The 22,187-nt window shown below is 44.8% G+C and overlaps 3 protein-coding genes across 10 annotated transcripts in view; 1 reads left to right on the forward strand and 2 right to left on the reverse strand.

Moving 5' to 3' along the window:
* The window catches only part of LOC119647592 (rho GTPase-activating protein gacF), a 590,569-nt gene that overhangs the window by 499,335 nt on the left and 69,047 nt on the right, over positions 1-22,187 (forward strand). The window lies entirely within an intron of this gene.
* LOC119647594 lies at positions 5,765-7,147 on the reverse strand. Its single transcript, XM_038048615.1, has 2 exons — positions 6,657-7,147; positions 5,765-6,515 (listed from the first exon to the last, which is right to left on the reverse strand). The coding sequence occupies exons 1-2, from the start codon at positions 6,943-6,945 to the stop codon at positions 5,992-5,994; spliced, it is 813 nt and encodes a 270-aa protein (XP_037904543.1). The 5' UTR covers positions 6,946-7,147; the 3' UTR covers positions 5,765-5,991.
* LOC119647593 lies at positions 17,795-19,033 on the reverse strand. Its single transcript, XM_038048614.1, has 2 exons — positions 18,646-19,033; positions 17,795-18,575 (listed from the first exon to the last, which is right to left on the reverse strand). The coding sequence occupies exons 1-2, from the start codon at positions 18,881-18,883 to the stop codon at positions 17,881-17,883; spliced, it is 933 nt and encodes a 310-aa protein (XP_037904542.1). The 5' UTR covers positions 18,884-19,033; the 3' UTR covers positions 17,795-17,880.

Consider the following 22,187-nt stretch of genomic DNA (forward strand, 5'->3'; position numbering starts at 1 on the left):
GCGTCGTATACAAAAGAAGGATACCAGCATCTTCTTCAGAAATCCCTCAACAACCTTTCAACAGTCTCTAAACAAAAAAAGATGTTGGGCCTTTGGCCTACAGACTTTAGCCTAAGACCGGTCTCACCCTGGCTTTACTGGTCGGCCAGCCTTCCCTGCCTCCATTCTGTTCATATTGAAGCTCCTATAAATGCCAATCGAGTAATGGAATAGAGAATGGGATAGACTCCATCTGGGCCACGTGATTTAAACGGTTCAAAAAGTTAAAAGTCTCTACTCGACCTATTGTCCAGCACTGCTCGATCTAACTAGATTTCGTTATTCATTCAATCTCAGAACCTAGAAAGTGGTTTTCAGCGAGCAACCAGATGCACCGCTCCCTCAACTCGACCCCCACATGTCAAAATGAATGCGTTAGCTCTTCCAGGAAGAAACGCTTTGGACGAGCCAAAGAGACCCTTTTGACCGTACCTTAGACGTTAAGGCTAAAGTAGGAGGCCGTGCTCAAAGACTTCGAAGATGGCTGCAGCGGCCTCCGCAAGTCGTTCGTTCTAATTTGGGCATCTCTGAGATCTCTGAGCACGTCGGTCGCGTTTGACGGATGCTGACGGCTTCAAGTTTCGCACTACCTACTTTGGTAGATGCAGCAAACCAGTGGTGTCAAATCCTCACCTAATATGCGATACAAGATCGCTGGGTACTGTCAGGTTCTCACCATATTCCAGCTCTGCGGGACTTGCAACAAATTTTTCGTGATTGGTTATCCGGCCTTCAGCGTCCCATGTCACCTTTCAAGCATCCCATTGCACTGCCGATGGGACGCGATTCTCCGATGGCATTTAAAGTTGAGAAATTTGCCCGACTCTGAGAAAAGAAGGAATTCAAACTGCATTGTCTGGTCGGTGATTATAACTGCCGGGACACCAAATCATAAAATCCACTCTCAACAGAGGGTCCCAGCACAAGATCGTGCAGAAATGCCGTCCAGAGGTATCGTCTTAGGCCACCTATCAATTGTGAGGCAATACCCTGAAGCCTTGCAAATCCCTTTGTAAGATTGTGGGAGGTGGATTAAGTGAGAACGCTTAGAGAACCGAAGGACACACCTACCCCTTTCCCCACATACTTCGTAGCCTTGCTCTTTTGGCATGCGATGCACTGTTTGGTCTAAGGATTAATGTCCTTGTTCATAGATGGGCAGAAATATTTAGGGGTGGCTAGGCAATCCGTTCTTGGGTGCGCTGAATCATGAACTGCGTAAAATACCTCCCTGCGAAAATCGGCTGGAATATATGGACTTAGTCCCTTGTCTAAGGTATCGCAGTATATACTGAACGTTGAACCGAAGACACGAAACTCTCTAAATATGTATTTAGAGTTGGTCCCAAAACTCTGAAGAATTGCGTCCTTCTACGCCTCCACGATTGCCGAAAAATGGGCGGCCACGGTGGTCTTGACCACTGCAACACGTGACTAAGCTTCAGCTACCTTTTCGAAACACATGTTGAATGTCGGAAGCGAACTATCTAATAAGGCTCAAACTTCGCAAGTTGCAAAGAGGACGCTTTGTCTACTACTACTGCTACTGTTTCAAAGCATAAGTAAGTGGACTATGGTCTGTGAACACTGTGAACGATCTGCTGTTGAGCGGGCTTCAATTGCTTGGGAAAGAAGCTGATCGTCTGCCAGATTTGGTTCACTTTTTTGGCAAAAAGCCGCACCTACGACGATGTCTGGGGACGAATACGGCCAGGTATTGTAGTGTGAAGTGTAGCATCCACCAGTTCTCGATTGATCATCTCAAACGCCTGGACAGCCTCTGGGGACCACGGAACCAGGCGCGAGTTTTTGGCCTCTGACCCAGATAAATAGATGTTAAGAATCAATTGATGATGGGCGACCTTAGGTAAGAAAGACGATAAAAATTTAAGATGCCCAAGAACCTTCTCAAATTCCTAACTCTTTTCGAAAGCGAGAGGATTCCTCTAGGGATAATCAAAGGACCGCGGAATCTCGCCTACGATTGTAATAATTTTAATTTTTCCACGTTGAATACGACGTTGAAGAATGCATTCAAGGCGCTCTTAATGCTCGGACTCAGACGTCACGATCAGAAAATTATCCAAATAATCGAAACAGAAGTGGAGGGTTCGCAGCACATAGTGAATGAATCCTTGAAAGGTTTGTACCCCATTGCACAGTTCAAAATTCATTCTAGTGAAATTGAAGGGTCTGAATTGACGTTTTCGGAATATCTTCGAGAGTTACAGGGATTTGATGATATGCTTTGACTAAGGTCAAGCTCGCTATAGGATGCGAAAAATTGTGGACGAAGTGAATGAGGTATCAGTCGAGAACCGTCTGGTCATTTAGACGTCCATAGTCGCCACAATATCTCCATCCGCTATTGAGTTTAGGGACCATGTGAAATGACACAACAACTATCTCAAGGTCTGCAAATACCCTGCTAAAGAAGCACCTTAGAAAAGATAGGGCAGCCAGTAGTGTAGAATCATGTCCACCTGCTTACAGTCATACGGGCGAAACGACGAGGAATTTGCTGCTGCAAGTTCCAACCATTGCGGTGGTAAGTTAGGATTGCAGGATACCAGAAGAACCGAAACTTCAGCGCCTGCATCGATTAGGTAGTTGCACCGGCTCTGGAGTCGAAAATTGTGAAGGCAAGTAGTGTTGTATTTCAAGTAGCCCCTCGCCAAAGCTGCCGGCAAGTCTAGTTTTTTTATGAGAAAGTGCAGAGGCTGGTACATTCCGTGACCCTTTCGGCGAAACTACAATGGTACCAGCATGCCATCGCCCTTTTTGGGAGGCGAATCTAGACCGTGATTTAGTCCTACTTTCCGAACGCCAGGCACCAAAGGCACTTACCAACTTAGAAACGCTGTCACCATCTGCTGCAGCTGAGCCACTTGGTTTGACGTATCACGAGACACCTCGTCAACCACTGGTCCCATGCCATGATGGCCCCTGTGCTGTCCGGAGGGCTTACAGCCACAAATATTGTAGCGGCTCGGTGTAGACTTTGTCACCACCCAAGTGTTTCATTTTACGCAGCAGTTGGCTTGATGGACGGTCACCTAGTGTTGGCTCTGTTAATAAGTGATTAAGTTTTGACTGCCTCGCAATTGCACGCGTTCGATACGCAAGTTGCTCCGAAACATTCCCATTGCACTTGAAAGCGATTACGTTCTATTCTCCCACAATCTTAGTGTTCACCTTACCAGTGATCGATCATACAATTAGAAAGCGTTAAACATCATGGGAAAAGTAAAATTATAAAAGCAACAAAAGTTCGCTCTGGCTCAAATCAACCTCATGGAACAGCTCGTTCCTTCAGCGAATACTCCATTCTTCTAGGAAAGTGATGGGCTAAAAAGGAGGTCCTTAGTATAAACGTAGCTTCTATTCTCTCTGGTCTTATCCCCGAATTACGAAAAATACATAATCATCGCCTTAAGCTTAACTCTAATAGGAAATACCATATTAGGATTTAATAATTTAATGAAAATAACGACAAATGGGGTTTCCAATTTTGTATACAGAAAGTCGTAAGTCAACACTAAACACATCCTTTTACCATACGCGAGAAATTATGACCATTAATCTTTTAACTTTTTACATCTGCGTCAGCGATTCCCATTCTAACAACTCAGCAATTAACCACAAGGATAACTCCACCTACTTCAACCGCATCATGCTCCGAAATCCTTAAATTTACTATGTCCCATACAGTAAATTATATCTCCTCCTATTACCACCATATTGAGGTCCTTGGACTCTCCATGATCCCATCCGTACAGGCATGTGTCCCTCAAAATATTTTCTGTTGTCCCATCTGACCTGTGGATTCTGCTTCCCAGTACCACCTCCCCTTTTTCGATAAGGGCATGAAGTGGTTGCCATTGAGGCTTCAAGTTCTTCTGTCATTGTACGTTCATGTTCAATTGCTGCATGCCTCCTTCTTTGGAGTTCTTCTGCGGCTGCTTTTCTCTTTTCGTGGATAGCGTTCTCTGCCAGTTTCCTTTGGAGGAGAAGATTTGCTGCGTTTTCGTTTTGGGATTCATGCTGCTCAGCTTCTCTTCTTCGAAGCTCCAACTCTTCCTCTCTCGCCGCCTGCGCTGCACGTGCTAAGTACCTTTGGTTCTTCACATTTGATAGGGCAGCTTGTCTTTCAGCTTCTGCTGCTATTGCTCTCCTCCTTTGATTGTTAAGTTCTACCGCTCTTCGAGAAGGATTTATTCCTCCAGTAACATATTGTGAAGCATTTTCCGGAAGTCCTCTTTGGCGTGCAACCCGAGCCAAGGGCATCGAGTTATCTGGATCCACATAAATTCTGGGAGCTGTCATATTGCTCATATCGACAACTGGAGAAAAGTTGGATCTAGATGAAACCGTGACAACATTTTTTCTCATGGGTAGATCTTCCTCTTCGAAATCATATTCATTTTCCACCACAGATAAACCCCATCCCTTCCGGGCGAAATGGTGAATCCTTCGAAGATTACTGAGAACAGACTTATATTCCTCATCTTGCGGTTCAATAAGTCTTCCGTTCTGGTAATCTACTAGGTCACCCTCGATGTCGCTTTGGTAAACGTCAGTGGCTGCTCCTGCACGCAGTCGAGATGGTGGTGCGGAGAAATCAGTGAAATGTGAAGGATGCTCTTGGTCAATTTCCGCTCCAGTACTCGTCGGCGCCTCCCACTGATTTTCGGTATCCATTCGGTGAATCATATGGAACGGTGGATCGGTATTTTGACCCTGGTCGTTTCGGCAACAATTGCATTGTGTGAATGCTGAAATGTTTGCGATTTTATTCATTATTTAAGTTTCTTTGGGGTCAATTTAGATTTTCGAGTTTATGAATTTAGATTATTCCAAAAATCGGTAAAATAAATTTAGCGTTCGAAATTTGTATGTCTAGTTTGTGAGTCTAAATCAAGTGTCAATCGCTTGAATACTTTAGCAAGGAAAACTTGCTTTTTTTTCGCGATTGAGCGAGTTGACCATCAACTTGTCGATTGGCAGACCCGGGTTCGAATCCTAGTTGACCTTATGGAAGTCCAGATTTGCTTTTGTCTCTGACCGCTCGGCGCAGTGGTCTGCAAGGCCAAGGTAGGCAGCATTCCAAAAGTAATCAGATAAGGACAAAATCTTGCCTTATGAGGTTTTTTTCGATCCCAAGCCGCAAATCTGGATCCTTTCATTTCCAAGGATTACCTACCAATTACAAGGAGGCCCAAATCGGCACCGTCAACTGCTTTCATAACAGTATTTTCACTGGTTTTAAGGCCGTTGCCCAAACGTGAACGTAAAGGACCAACCCAAGGTTCCGTCTTGTGTCGCAGGATACACGGCTGGAGGCTGACTGCACTTTGCGAACATCACGTGGAAGAGAAGATGCGATTTGCTAGCAGAGCTGCAAACTATTCAGAATCTGAGTATTTTCCACTTAGCTCTTACTAACAGCATTGAAATGTGTCCTTTTAGCAAAAACTCAATGCAGTCCTGCACTCGTCATAAGGATAACTAAATCCGTTTTGAGCGGATACCTAGCCTCAGGAGTCAACACCAGTTTGGTTCACAATTCTTATCTGACTTAAGGGGGGAGGCGGACTTCCTATCACAGTTGCGACCATCATTGTTTTTCGGTTTCCAGCAATTAACATAGGAGATCCTAAAAATCGTTTCGAAACACATCCTCAAACCAAACGCCTGTATCGCCTGAACGAGCACATAAAACACATTGTTACCATTCCGTTCTATATAAATCAACCCCCAATTATATACATTGATAATAAAAATTGACTTGCAATACACGAATTCGGTACATTTCATTAGTTTTGTTACTCAAACTTGTGGGGACGAATCCAAGTAAACCTACTCAACGCCACAGCATTGTCATTTCCAGAATCCATGTTTTCGTCTGGGTTGCTTCCTCAAGATGTAGATGATGTTAGGCTATCGCTGTATTTACTTAGCTCCTGGGCATGGACAATAGGGTAGCACTCTTCTTCTTCGTGGACTACCAGATCTTGCATAACTCTTTGGAGTCGAGTTAGCACCTACACCGCTTGCGAAGCTTCCATAGCTACTGGCCGATTGATTACGTGCTGCTGGCACCCGGGGACTGCCAGTTGGTCGGGCGGCCGCTCCACGAGCAAAACTTCCATAGCTCTCATTTCCACCAGGAGCAGGACATATTGCTCTCCGCGGTGATGAAGCCCGCGCCACTCCTCGTTGAAAACTACCAAAGCTTGCGGGAGTGGCGTTGAAACTACTGGCACGCTGGGCACTCACCCCCCGCTCGAAGCTTTCAAAATTCGTAGGGGTACGATTCGAAGCGTTACTTCGTATTGTAAACGTCGCATTTGCATCAATCTCAGGAATGCTCTTATTCACTGGTTCACTTACGTTGTAAGTTGCATCATCAATACCGGAATCTTCAGTCCAATCGAAAGCTGGATCATCGACATCATATGTAGCATTCGCATCATCTGCAACGACAAATGATCTTGAATTCACACGCCAAACATTAGAACCGTCCGGCATCTCGTCCACTTCCATTGTGGTCTCATTTTCAGTAATTGTTCCATCAAGGAAGGAACGCGAATACTCACTACTGCGGCTAACCGCACCTCTAAATGATGAAGGGGAGTCCGGTTCTTGTTGCTCATCATCATCTTCGTAAATCTCAAAGACTTGAGCACCACCTCTCTGTCGATAGTAGTTCCCAGGAGCAGGGATAACCCCCATTCGATAGGCAGCACCTGCTTGACGTCTGATATACTCCACTCGGTCCTCAATATCCCTATCAGACATGGCCAGGAGTGTTGCAGGCGACACCTGAAGGGCCCGGCACCAAAGGTTCAAGTCGTCATGTGCCCTGGAAATCTGGTTGTTCCTGTTCATTACTGCCGTTTCCATGATGTGGGGTCAACTTTTTTTTTTATTAAATACTAACTGATTTGGAAAATGTAGAAAAGGAACGGAAGCCCGAAATGGTAATGGATTAAAAATATGGAAATTTAGAAAAAGAAAATCGAAAATATTTTTTTTTGTTCTTTTAGATAATTGTCATTTGGGATCTTAGGGGTAATAAGGGTAAATTCATTTAAATTTTCCATAGCCAACTTAAATGGCGAGTTTGAAAAAAACATGGCTGTTTTGTGGAAAATTTTCAATCGCATTTGAGTGAAATGGCTTCCAGGTAATCATTTTGCAATTTCTTTCTAGAAAGTTAAATGAAGAATGTTTTTTTTTCCAAATTACGACACCAACTAGATAATAAAGCCCCTATTTCGGGATGGGGCAATGAGCGAACTGACTGATTTGCTAGGCGAGGCTCTGCTCTTGGCGGCCCTTCGGTAAATACAGTCGGTCCTTCGCTGGCGGCTGTCAGGAGCGGAATCTAATCGCACTACCTAGCAGCCTAGATGGCGAAGACACGAGCTGTGCCAAGTCAAGGACAATTCGGCCCGCTTATAACATAGCTCGATCACGAGAGCTCCTGTGCCAGACGCGTGCAAATGCATTCAAGATTACGGTGGTCTGCACGGGGCACTGGCTCATAGGGGACCATGCAGCCAGGCTCGACATACCCTATAATTCGCACTGCCGAAGCTGCGGAGAAGAAGAGGAAACCCTCATGCACTTCCTAGAGCCAGGATACAGACACTGGGTAAATCATTCTTTGGGGACCTCAGAGAGATTTCTAGTTGCAGGGTGGGAGAGCTGCCTTCCTTCGTCAATGCCTATCAGCTGGACCTGAAAATTCGAGCCGGCTAGACTCTTCTTCCCTGCTCTTATAACAGCCATCACGGTCTTAGGAATTTGTGGCATCAAAACCGTGCACCACAACGCTAATTGGGGTCCTCGGACCGGCCACTGATACTTACTTACCTACCTACCTGGTCTCCCAAAAAAAGTCCTTTTAAATTGAGTGTACCGTTTTCTCTGCTTAGCTCCACCTCGTCCTGAAATTGATTGAATCCGTCGTAAATATTTTAATGCTATCGGGGTCTTTGAATTAATAGGTAGTTCAGAATATGCTTTCTTAACGGAAACTTTATAAGCGAGCGCGTGGTTTTCATATCCAAAGCAAGCGGGCGAGTCCCCAAAGGACTCTCGACCAATCAACCTCACCTCTTTCGTGTTTAGAACCATAGAGCGCGTCCTGGACATCCACTTAAGGACGATTATCGAGATAGATGCCTTTCACTAAATCCCAGCACGCCTACCTCAAAAGCAAATCCGCAGAAACCGCTCTTTATGAAGAAATTGGCACGGTTGAGCTGTCACAACAGTACAAGTAGTATACTCCAGCTGCGTACCTGGATATAGACTTGTAAAAAATCTGGTGTAACCCTGGATCCGAACATAAATTGGCGATTGAACATAGAACTGAGACTTAGGGAAGCCTGTATATCTTTCTATGCCTGCAAAATGAATGCGGTCTTCGGCCGGTGATGATTCTCTGGATATACATAGTCGTGGTATGTCTCCTGCTAACATACGGTTGTATTCTGCAGTTCCAGGCGCTGATCAAAAACTACAATAGAACGAAGCTTAATAGGATTCAAAAAACAACGTGTGTAGGTGCTACCGAGGCTCTACAGTCCTGACTGGCAAATGCTCTCAATGTACTCCTAGACCTCCACATTAAATACACTGTAGCCTGCAATGCTGTCAGACTACGTGAATCCGAATGTTGGACAGCAATGTCCTACAACTTCAGGAACTCTAGGCATTCCCCACGCGCTACACCACACACAATTCGAACTTCACAAGAAACTTTGCTGTAGACTTTCCAACCACGCCAGTGTGGGGCGGTGCGCCAGTTTTCTCGGACGAATTACAGTGTATCCGAGTGATACTACCAGGCTTCACATAGTCATTCTAACCGACAGCTTAGTGACCATCAAGGCCTTGTACTCTGCGACGACATGCTCCAGGCTGGTGGAGCAGTGCATGAATACGCTGAAAAATCTGGTAGGCACAATCAAGATCACCCCACTCTGGTGAGCTGAGGGTGCAAAGGGCTGCAGGACAAGCAGCGAACGTGCTATGACCGCCAATTGGAGTCAAACCAGTGGTATTTATCCAGCGAGCTACACCTACCGCTGAGAAAAGGGTACCGACGACCTTTGCGGAGGTTGCTGCTATGAAAGCGCCGCCGAAAACAAAGGCAATTGAGGCCATAAGCAAGAAGAAGAAAGAGGTATTCGCAGTTAGGATAACTGCAGCCGATAAGGAAATTGACGCGAGGAAGACTCTCCAACAGGCTATAAACCCTGCCGCACAAGGGATAAAAATTAAAGGCGTGAGGAGCACGCAAAATAACGGGGTCATTGTTGAAGCCGCAACGGAGGAAGTCTCAAAGGTTTTTTAGCGAGTACCAGTTTGGAGAAGGCCGGCCTATTGGCGTGGAAAGAAACTCATAATCTACCGAGGATTATCGTTCGGGGTATCCCAAGGGAGGTGGACTCAAAGGAGGTGGAGGAGGCGATGAAGTCTCAAAATGCGGGAGAAAAGAGTGCAGACACCCGTGCACTGTTTAGGACAGGGAATAGGGATGCGCCGACAGTGCATTGGGTCTTCGAGGTGCACCCAAGTACCAGAAGGGACCTTCTTGAAAGGGATAGGGTTTATGTTGGGTGGATGTCCCATAGAGTGGAGGATTACTTGGACACCTCCCGCTGCTACAAGCACCAGCAGTATGGGCATGCAGCTCGGAATTGCATCGAGAAGGAAGTTTGCCCACATTATGGACAAGACGGCCATTCGTACAGAGACTGTACGAATAAACATAAAGCCGCTAACTGTGAAAATTGCACGAAGGCAAGAAGGTAGAACACGGCGCATGCTGCCCGCATCTCAAGGCCTCGTTGGAATGGAGGGTTATGCGAAGTAACTACGCATGTTAAGAATCCACCAGCTTAATATGCAGGGTTCAAGGACAGTGTCAAATGAGGTGGCAAACCTCATTAGGAAAAACAAAGTAGACATATTGTTGTTCTAAACTATTTGGAAAACAAGTTTAGGAGAACATCAAGACAGAAATTACGTTTCAATTATACCCACCGTGGCAAGTATTTGCTATTGTGCAAAACGTCGACTCCAGGTACCCCGGTAAGCCTAAACCTGTAACCATTTTTGCCTGATTTCCTTCATTCTGTGTGCAATTGAAAGCCCCCAATGAAAATACCTCGACATTCGCTTTGAGTCAATTTATTTTTAATTTGCTAATTTGCTATTTACATCGTTCAAAAGTTCCCCCAAGATCAGACCAAAATTTAAGGAGTTCCAAATTGTCTCAATGTAGTGACTTACATTTCTCAAGTTCTCCTTCAAATTATGTGGTTTTTTTCTTTCAACTAAAAAAGGAGATCTTAGGACGCCTTCTAGAACTTAATTCCTGATCTAATCCTGTGAGAACTTAAGGGTCATTATGATAAAAGTTGTTGAAATTCATCCTTTCCTATCGATAGGTAGGCTATCTGGGTTCCTGGTTATAGGAGCATAGACGGACTTGAGCGTTTGACGGACTGGCCAGGCGGAGCTCTGCTCTTGGCAAGCCTTCGGTGGGTACAGTTTGTGCTCGGCTAGCGCCTGATAGGGGGGATTTCATATGGCGAAGGCTCACCTCCTGCGCCAAGTCAAAGAAGATTTGGCCTGCCTGTAACAAAACCCAATCGTGACAGGTCTTGCACTAGACACGTGCGAATGCAGATAAGATTAGGCAGTCCACACGAGGCACTGGCTTATAGAGGACCATGCTGTCAGACTCAACATATTCTACTATTTACATTGCCAAAACTGTGGAGAAGTGGGAAAAACCCTCACTTTCTTTACAATTGCCCAGCTCTAGCTAGAGCTAGGGTGCGGACACTAGGAAAACCATTCTTTGAGTACTTCAGGGAGATCTCTAGGAGCGGAGTGGGAGAACTGGTTTGCTTCGAGAATGCTACAGGCTTGCTCTAATTATCCAGTTTGACTCTGCCCCGCACAATCTTTTCTTTCGTATGACTGGACTTCTTTACGTTTTCAATGAAACTGTGCCCCACGTTCATCATATTCACGCTAAACAAGTTATAAACCTTCAAAATCTGGATGCGCACAAAGATAAACATAAATATCTACGATAACTGGCAATACGAGCCCAGGACAACGAGATTGAGAAGCTAATACCCTGTCAACCCCTGTCATAGTGATTGAAACCCGATCAAAGTAGAATGCAGGATAGAATTCAAAAACCCCAATAGCTTGGAATCGGTGAAACTATTTGAGCCTACAAAGCAGCGACTCGAGTCGGACTCAAAAATGAACCATTCAAGAGTTACTTGAGCTTAATATGAGGCCAAGCACTGTTAGGGGGACCTAAGACTTTTTTACCAAGTGGGTGCACTCTCTTTCTGTTGAACGGTTAGGGCCTAAAAAGACTGTAAAAAGGAAGGCAACTATGCTGACAAAAGGAATCTACAAGCATGTGGTTTCAAAATAGACAGTTTTTACACCTTAAACTTTTATGGAGAAAACTTGGAGATATCTGCAGGGGATAGATCTGTCGAATTTCCATGAAGCTTGCCTCTAATAGAGAGACCACGATCTTCCAGGATAAGAAGTGCCAAGTGGTTAAGAGCACATGGTTGCGAACATGTGGTATTCCGCAACTGTTTATGGCTTGTCACATGGGATACACACAAGAAAATCATTTAGGCACTATTGGCACACCGACAGACCCATTCATGAACCGCAACCACCTCGTCCCTACTCCAAGGATACATAGTGACATTCCGTGCCCCCTAGACAGTTTAGTTGCTCCTCCTGTATTTAGTTTTCTTGGAGATACCCAAAAGAAGCCGGACCAACATATTACATTAGATTGCACTACCCGTTCCCTCTTTTTTTTCATAGAAATAGGCTTTCGCTGCTCCGTGATCGACACGCCCGGGTGAACTTCTTCAAGAGCCTCACAGAAACTACATCGGTAAACTCTACCAATGATACAGCCCACTTCACCAGATATTTAGGAGGTGATGACCACATTGGACCCGCTTAGCTTCTTCTGGAGCCTCATAACAGTCTCTGCTGGTAATCTCTATCAGTTTAGCTATTATAACACCTTGGATAACCCCCTTAACATACATTGCCACGTAAAATACGACTTACAGTAGGGTTCGACACGTTCATTTCGACCGCTATACATTTTTTTTTTGTTTTTTGCGGAGAGGATGGCCCCTTCTCCGGTAGGTCAGCTATATCGTCAACTTGGCAGTATCATTTAACAGTATGCAAAATTCTTCTCCTTCTTCTTCAGCTTTTGTCCCGTTCACAAGCGGGGTCGGCTCGTCGTGATCGGTTTCGCCAATTGGTTCCATCAAAAGCCTAATCTGGATGCAATCGCGAGGTTTTCAAAACCACATCCAGCGTATCAAGCAACCGTTGTTTCGGGCTCGACCAGACCAATCTTGGCGAGTGAATTCTCTCATTTGCGCGAATTACGTGACCATACCATCGAAGATGCCTCTCTCGCAAAATTAATCACTCATTCAGAAGCAACAGGTTTTTTTATCTATCCCATTTCATATTTTCTGTCTCCCAGCGAATTATATTCTGTCACTGCCAGAACTTATGCCTGGACTGGGTGTGAATGGTGAGAATGATCAATCTACCTACCTTTCCATGTGAACATGCACAACATGGGACCTATGTGTAAGAATGGATTACAATGCCGGGTATTTCTCGGGCATGCGGTGTTTCGTACACCTGTGAGGGTTTATATATAGGAACTGTCCAAAACGCGACCTATACCCCCTGCTCATTCTCAGCGAGCACACGCTACGGTAGATGCATTTGTCTATTCTAGACTCTGCCGGGTTACCACCTTGCGAACTTCATCAATAAGGGTTCAAGGCCACAAGAATAGACACCTCTCCTGGCACTCTGCACGTGTCTCCATCGACTAGATCGATGACAGTGCACATACGCAAAAAACGACTTCTTGAATAGTTAGTAACTCCGAACTCTTCCAATTGCTCTCTACGGCAAACTACGAGTGGGGAGCCGAAACCTCTCAGAGCTACCAGGTGGAGATTTTCGTCCAGTCCACCCTGACCAACGGTTTCAACCTACTATGCGACCATGCATATCTTCTGTTTATGTATAAAGCTCTGGATTGGTACCGGTCTGTTGCAGCCTTTATTGGGAGAACCTAAAGTCATATTTGAGAACACGTTTTCGAAAACCAGTATCGGACTCCAACGTTAAATACAACTAGAAGGGCAGTTTTCAGGCTTGCCTCATATACCTCTGATTGAACTCCACAATGTCGTTTGGAGGTATTGGTTTTTGAGAATGTCATTGAATTCCTGGAAGAGCAAAGATTGTAGGCTGAGGCGGATGCGATCTTTCTATGGAGCTTTTGGAACTGCAGCACTGAGCCAAAAAAACTGGAGAACATGACAGCCAGGGAACTGGAGCCGAAGAACCCAACTGATGCCTAAATCTTCAAACTATTATTGGCAGTCCTGTCTGGGTTCTGAAATATCCCTTGATACCCTACTTGGAAAAGACACATGGCTGTGGTCATCTCGTCATTAGCAATAGCATTATTATCACCACCTGTGGATACCTTACCTTAATTGAACGTTTCGACCTTAACTACGACTCCTTTAGAAGGTTATTGCGAATTGTATCTTATATTTTATTTTATTGTATGGACTCATCATTGTTTTAAGTTGATTTTTTAGGTTATACATTGAAAACTCTCCATTTTAATGCTATATACAATATGGAAGACTGTCTGAAGCTCCATCCATTGTCAGGACTATTTAGGTTGAAAACATTATCTTCGACTCTGATTAAAAGGGAAGGGACCATAGCCTGGTAAAACTATTGCTTGTATTCCCGATGGCGGCAGATCGAAAGTAGAAATATGTTCTCCTTGGGTTTGATCAATCGCATCTGGATTCCCCACGAGGTACACCCTCGAACGATAACGTACCAGATTGTTTCCCCCTGGCAAAGTGATGACATTAATGCTGAACTGATGATCATCTATAGCATTCTCCCTATATGAACTGTAGTCAAAATCTCTCCATTCTCTGTCAAATTCATCTTCATCCTGCAAAAGCGGGAACTGTCCCCCTGCAGATAGTCGTTCATCGTAATCTTGCGGGAAAGATTCACCTGCTCGTTGCCTGCTTGCTTCTTGACTAAGAGATGTTAGTTCGATGGCGTTTGGCGGTAATGACTGCCACACGTTTGGACCAACAGTGGATAGGTTCTCTGTAAGGATATCCAAACGTCGGTTAAGTTCGTCAACTGGCATTGTTTGAAGTTCCGAAGGTGATGCTCCCAGGACTATACTCCACATCCTTAGTGATCTTTCATCTCTTTGAACGTGAGGAAGATCCATGATTTTGCTGCTCCTGGTATCGCAAACGAACGGGAATTTTAATTGAAAATATATCGGAAAAAGCCAAAAGGATTATTTTTTTTTTAAAGTTATTTAGGTTTTTTATTATTGTGTGTATTGATGTAAGGCTGTCATTTTCATAGCTATTCAATGCTAAACTGATTTAATTTGAATGTCATCAATCTTTAAAGGTTGTAAGTAAAATTATCAGATGCAGAGAAGTTTTCCGCGGTCACGTCAATTTGTCTTTATCTCAATCGAAGTTCCACTGAAATGGAAGGGACCAAAAATAGTGCTTTTAGGAGCTAAAAACCCAAGAGCTAGAAACCAAGCTGTTCACGCCTTTGTGAATTACAAGTATCTTTTTTGTGCAGATATTTTTCCACCATGGGATTTTCAATGCGACTGTGCTCTAACTTCCTTATCATCACACATAACGCTGCGTATAGGACAACCTCACATCAGCGGTACAGCACAAAGAAAAACACAAATAAGCATAAGGAACTGAGGTTCGAAGATATTAAATAAAAATGATTCCAGTCAAAAGCTGCACAAACTTCCAAAATGACAATATAAGCGAAAGACATCAAAATCTTCTGAAGATTATGGTTCAAAAAGGGATCTACGGAAAGGCTATTCAGCAGCATGTGTACGTTTGCCCGTACGTAGAACTCGCTTTGACTTAACATAACCGAGGACAAAAGGCACTACCTTATTAAAACTCCAATAACCACGGTTCCAAGATGGAAGATCGGCAAGCTTGAACCATAGAAATTAATGGAAGCCACTTTATCCACCAAAAGAATGAGAGGTACCCCTGCTTACACTCAAGAAAAAACCAAATTGTTCCCGAAATATCGATGTTTACTAAATAAATATCTCAATGGTCAAGGAAATGTATCTTCCAATTTCTTTTTCACCAAATATGGGTCGCTAAAAAGCCAAGATATTCCTTTTGAATTCAACAAAACCCTTCATTTCTCATCAAAATAAATCTTACCAAAAAATTTATTTCTATAATTATCCTTAATCGCACTTTCCCTCCAGTGAGGAGGACTATGAGTCAGAACCTTGCTTGGAGGGTTTGCGGCAATCCCAGCTGTGCGAGACTATCAAATCGGTAATTACCGAGGATAGGATCGGCTGGGCTATAAACAGCTTCTCCGCATACAAGTCTCCAGGCCCAGATAGCATAATGCCAGTCATGCTACAGAAGCAGCAGGAAAGGGTTGTGCCGTGGCTTGTTGAGATTTACCGGAGCTGCATCTCTTTAGGACACGTACCGCAGTCCTGGAGGAGCGCACGAGAGGTTTTCATACCGAATGCGGGCAGGCGCGATCATGAGTCCGCGAAGGACTTTCGACCAATCAGCCTGACCTCTTTCGTGCTGAAGACCCTAGAACGCGTCCTGGACATTTACTTAAGGACGATTATGGAGACAACCCCTTTCTCCCAGCATGCCTACCTCAAAGGAAAATCCACAGAAACCGCCCTTCACGAGGTAATTGGCACGGTTGAGCGGTCGCTGCAGTACAAGCAGTACACCCTTCCTGCCTTCTTGAATATAGAGGGAGCTTTTAACAACGTCAGTACCAATGCCCTCAAGGAAGCCTTGACCGGTATTGGATTAGAGGGGTATCTCACGCATTGGATTATATCCATGCTGAGTAACAGGATAATCTAGTCGGATCTGGGAGGCAACCACTTGACCAGAGCTGTGAACAAAGGCACGCACCAGGGTGGCGTCATCTCACCGGTGCTCTGGTTTATAGTAATGGACAAAATTTTACGTACATTGGACAGCAGCGGGGTGAAGGTGGTGGCATATGCCGACGACTTGATGATATTAGCATCAGGGATGTTTCCGTCCATTATGAGCGACATCATGGAAGGAGCGTTGCGAAAGGTGTGCCTGTGGGCCACAAGATGCGGACTCAGCATAAACCCAACCAAAACGCAACTGATGCTATTCACCACGAAGACAAGGATACCTGAATTCCATCTACCACGGCTGAATGAACAAAGATTGAACAGGTTGAAAAGGCCTGTATAGCCCTCTATGCCTGCAAGAGAACCTTTGCAAAGAAATGGGGTCTCCAGCCGAGGATGGTTCTACAATAGAACGAAGGTTAATTGGATTCAAAGAACCACGTGTGCAGGTGCTACGGGGACTCTGCAGTCCTGCCCGGCAGATGCTCTCAATGTACTCCTGCATCTCCTCCCCCTAGACCTCCACATTAAATATGTTGCAGCGTGCAGTGCCGTCAGACTACGTGAGTCCGGATGCTGGACAGCGAATTCCTACGGCCACAGCAACATCCTAGATGAAATACTATACACTATGACACAGTATTCTTTACGGACGCATCAAAGATGGCCTATGGAGTCGGCGCGTAGGTTTTCTCGAATACACACGGTGTATCCAAGTCATATGGTCTCCCAGGTTTCGCCAGTGTATTCCGGGCGGAAGTATTGGCGATATTGGAAGTCTGTCGATGGCTGGAGCGTGATTCGAGCCCCAAGCGTAACATAGCCATTCTGACCGACAGCCAAGCGGCCATCAACGACGACATCTTCCCGGGTGGTGAGGCAGTGCAGAGACGCGCTCAACCATCTGGGCGGCACGCTCAAGGTCACTCTCCTCTGGGTTCCCGGGCATAGGAACATAGAGCGGAATGAGCAGGCTGGCGGATTGGCCAGGCAAGGCTCTGCTCTTGGCAGTCCCTCGGCGAATACAGTCGGTGTTCCGCTGGCGGCTGTGGGGCCGGAGTCTACTCGCACTACCTAGCAGCCGCGGGCCTGAGATGGCGAAGGCTTACAAGCTGTGCCAAGTCAAGGAGAATTTTCCCCCTTATAACATAGCCCGATCACGAGCGCTTCTGTGCCAGGCGCGTGCAAATGCATTCAAGATTACGGCGGTCTGCACCGGGCACTGGCCCATAGGGGACCATGCCGCTAGGCTCGGCATACCCTACAACTCGCATTGCCGAAGCTACGGAGAAGCAAGGGAAGCCCTGATTCACTTTCTCTGCGATTGCCCAGCTCTGGCTAGATTCAGCCTGCGGAAACTGGGTAAACCATTCTTTGGGGACCTCAGAGAGATTTCTAGCTGCAGGATCGGAGAGCTGCTTTCCTTCGTGAATGCTATGGGCTGGCTCTGAAGATCCGAGCCGGCTGGACTCTGCCTCCCTGCTCCCATAACAACAGTCACGGTCTTGGAGTTGGTGGCATCAAAACGGCGCACCAAAGCGCTAATTGGGCTCCTCGGAGCGGCCACTGATACCTACCAACCCCCATGCTTAATCACAATGAAAATTTCAATATATCTAAGATAATAGTAAATAAAAATCTTGTAAGTTACAAATGCAATTTCTTTCATTTCTTACTCCTTCGCTTTCTGTTAACCTCCGAAAGTAAAAAAAAAATAGTGAATGTAGTCTTAACTACACACGCAATGAAGGAGTCCTGCACGTACATCGCTTCATAGGTAATCGAAGTGAACAGTAATCCCTTCTTGAGTGTGATATATCTTTTGAATATAAACCAAAACCAGCACTTGTTCGTTCCTTATAGAATCCCGGTTGAATTTTTCTTCCAAACTCATTTACATAGTCCCGAATAGAGTGTCCTCGACAATCTCGAATGATACTTGCAGGACTAGGTGGTATATCTAGGAATGGACTCTTCGGAAGGTAGGACCAGAGTTCCGGAGATTGCATTTGATCTTGCCAAGAAGCCTGCTTATTTTGGACAGCCGGCTGCACATAGTGAGACCAGTAATGAAACCCAGATTTCTTGTCTTGGCGGTTCTTCAACCAATTTTCAACATATATCCTGACCCAAGGAAGTGACATAAGTACTTCCAATATATCGGTTACATTAATCTTCTCATCGGAAGAATCACGATAGAAATCTTCGCTTAGGAGATCCTTCACCTGTGATTGATCCCTTGTTATGTTCCTCTTCAGGAAATGTTCATGATTCCTTCCAAATTCTGTATAGAATTCTGACTTCCCAGGCAAAATGGAATCCAAATGTTCCCGTACGGTCGGCTCCTCAAATACACTACCGCCTTCATAATTAGATATCAACCGTTTGGCATTTTGACGATGGTCACGATCCTGATCGAAATTAAGGTCTTGGTATTTTTGTCAAACATAAAAGAAAACTTTTCAGAACGGTTTTGGTATTAACTGAAAATTCATTACCACCGCTAATGTGTTTCAAAGTAACTGGTGTACCTCGTAGAATCTTTTCCGGGTATAATGTATCTTCATGTTGAGGTATTTTGTTGCTTATTAGACTAAGGCTGTGCTCCAATTCATGCTCCGACATATTCACTAGTTCCGAAGGTGTAACTCCTAAAAGGATGCTCCATTGTCTGACTGACAGTGCATTTCGTCTAATGGATTTAGGGTCTATATTTGGTATGCCCGGAAAGGACATGATCTCTGGAACACTGGAAATTCGCTGACTTTATAAGAAAGCTGAGATCATTAATACATCGAACAAATATTGAATTTAGGTTCAAACATTTTTCAAATTTTATAATTGTCAATTTCTTATGAAGGATCCATTTGAAGTGCATTATTCTGTGATGATTTGATTATTAGAATTTTCAAGGTTTTCATTCAATTATTTATTTATTGTTCATAGTTGCCTCTCTGTCGGTTCTGCTGTTGAAAGCTTACCACTTCTAAGGTGACAGTCGTTTTGAAAGATGCTAAAGATGATCAGTAACAACACGGAAAGCGCAGACAACAGCTCCTAAAGGACATCATCGAATAATGCCAAAACTTATCAACCTTTAACGGCTTGCCAATTTGTGCATGAGTGACCGATTTTCAGCACTCCCAAAAGAAGATTCTTGTTTGTCTATCAACGAGTCTTATTTAAGCCTGGGCCTTGAAAGATCTGAGATCACTTCATCTCTAGATCCTACCATCACACTAAAGACGACATGGTCACCATTTGACTTGCGCAATCCTCTGAAAAAATCAAACACAAATAATCCAAAAGATCTAAATTAGTAGACAAGGGGTAGCTTCCTCCAGACTACAATTATTGGTTGTAAACGTAAATATGTATTTCGGGAGCAACTTACCCCATTCATCAGCACAAGACTAGAGGAAGCTTTGTACTGATGAAGGGGGTAAGTCGCTCCTGAAATATATATTTACGTTTAAATTCAAAAATTGTAGTTTGGAGGAAGGTCCCTCCCTAGCCAATCAGCAGCAGGCAGCCATCCTTGCAGCAATCAAACACCCCTCACTCACCACCAACAGACAACTCTTTAGGGGCCCACCACAGCTCAAAAACACTTTGCCGAACATATTCCATAAAAATCGCAACAAAATCTTCTTCATACCCCACCAAATCGGAACGACGAACACGAGAAACGAACTTTCAAAAAATCCAACCTTCACGCTGCAGCACTACCCTTACGACCAATCATACCAATCGGACAGCACAGCCCCGCCCTACAAACAACCGGTTTCTTATACAAATCCTACGTGATTGGGCATTTTAGGGCGGGGCCTAACACCGCATCTTTTCCCTATCACATCTACTGAAATCCCAAGGCGTGATTGGTCTATTACTATTAAAAGATCTTTCATCCATAAAAAGGATCTTGTTGTGCTCATTTTTGTGAAACGCTTTATCAGTATTTTTGCATCGCTGAAGACGGGTTTCTTTAAAACGGCTTTCACAGCGTCTGTAGGCCCCTAACTGGAGGTCGGCGCGTAAAATACGACTCATGGTACGCGTAGAGATGTTCATTTCACTCGCTAGGCGCTTCTGTTTGCGGATTCCGATAAACTCTTGCACGAAGTGCCTGCACAAAATTCAGCTGTCGTGCAGACCTTTGACGACCATCTCTCGGCCGATCTTCGGCATCATCTGTTTGTCTGTACCTTCGGTACACGAATCGTTCACTTATGGATAGCGGTTTAAGCATTCGATGAATCTCTTTGGCCGTCTTTCCACACTCGTATAAGGCCACAATAGCCACGCGTTTCTCGTACTTGCCGAACCTCATCGTTACGCTGCTCATGAAGAACTACCTGTGGCGAGCTGAAATATTAAAGGGGGGAGTGTTTAGGGGGTCCTATATTGCACGTTCATGGTATTGCAACTGTTTTTCGTTTCTCATTTCTCTTAGTACGACGTTTTGCAATTTACTTTCAGAACTTACCCGTCACCTAGGTTTACCCCCCATCCAAGAAATTGGGAATTGTTGGCCGCGTTGGAGAGAAGAATCCTCCGAAGACTTTTGCGCCCCCTACGATTCCGTAGCCTATATAACGACGAAATCTATGAGCGATACCATGACCGTCAGGTTATGGATAAAATCCGGCTCAACAGGTTGCGGAGGGTGGGTCACTTAATCCGTATGGTTGAGGAAGTCTATAAAGGCAATATCTATGGTAGAAAAAAAAGACGTAACAGACCCTGGGTAAGATGGAGCGATGGCGTACGTCAGGATGCCAGACAGCTTTTGGGGATATCGATTTGGTAGACCTCGGCGCAAAACTGGGATGTCTGGAGTTCCTTATTAAGGCAGGTTTAGTACCGGTTGTTGCGCCGTTGATGATAATGATGATCCAAGGAGACTACATACAAGAGGAGCAAATCATGTGTCAATGAGGCACGGAACGTCATTACCTATTTGAGCGGTATGGAGGCGGTACCTAATTGGCCCGCGGCACGTACCTCCTAGAAGATCGTAATGACAGAACAGAAATGATAGTAGTACGATATGTAATTGCCAAGAAGTTTGGAAAGAAGTCAAAAGTGATACCGAAGCTGAAAATGTTGACTGTTCAAGCCGCAAATGCCTGAGTGTAATCCACCTAAATACACGCAACACCCGAACTGGTTTGTAGGGGATAACATCTGGCCACCCATTTCAGGATGAGCGATCGCAGACACACAGCGGATCTTAAGTTGCATAGGAAAAGGATTTATAACTCTGAACAAAATCAAGACTGAGCGAAAAATTACAAAAAAAGTAATGAACGCGCTGGTAGCTCAATGGCAGCTGATAGAGAAACGACATGAGATAAAGGCGGCATTCGCCCTCAATTTTCTCTAACTCGATCGTGACAACCAAGATAGTGAGGATTTAAATCCACACGGAAGGTCGAGTCATTTATTTTGGACGTTGGCGCTACAATCCAACTGGATGTGGCCCTCGAAACGTGTTGAAATACTTCATTCAAGACCGTAACAGTAGACTAAAAGACTACGGTATCCTACAGGAGACAATATGGTCATCATTGTGTTGGCCTGTGATTATTACCCTGATTTGACTCAGGTACTTGTTGATAGCTGAATCGGCTGGTATCCCACATCCAATTACAACACAAATCTCTCGGCCACCAGTGGGGTTTAAACCGGGTCCTTCCGGACCGTTTCAATAGTTGAATTTTAGAATCTATCCTGGTTCGGGTCCTAATGCGTCAGGCTCCAAATACATAAATTTTGGCAAAGGTATGAGAACAACATTTTTCTCCTGGGAAAAGACGTCAAACGCGACTGTACCTGAAATGCTCTACACAGGAAAGACATTCCGAAGAAACTAATAGCTAGCTACTGTCATTTGACGGCGCAAATGTCATTCGCTCATCAGGCTAAAACCTACATCGAATTTGACGTTCTAAACGGAATCCGCCAAGGCAGCATATTGCCACCGATAGTTTTTCCTTTCGCTATGAATGATATCCTTCATACTGCCTTAGCTCGAGGA

The sequence above is a fragment of the Hermetia illucens genome, chromosome 2 (assembly GCF_905115235.1).
Source record: "Hermetia illucens chromosome 2, iHerIll2.2.curated.20191125, whole genome shotgun sequence".
Classification (NCBI taxonomy): Eukaryota; Metazoa; Arthropoda; class Insecta; order Diptera; family Stratiomyidae; genus Hermetia; species Hermetia illucens.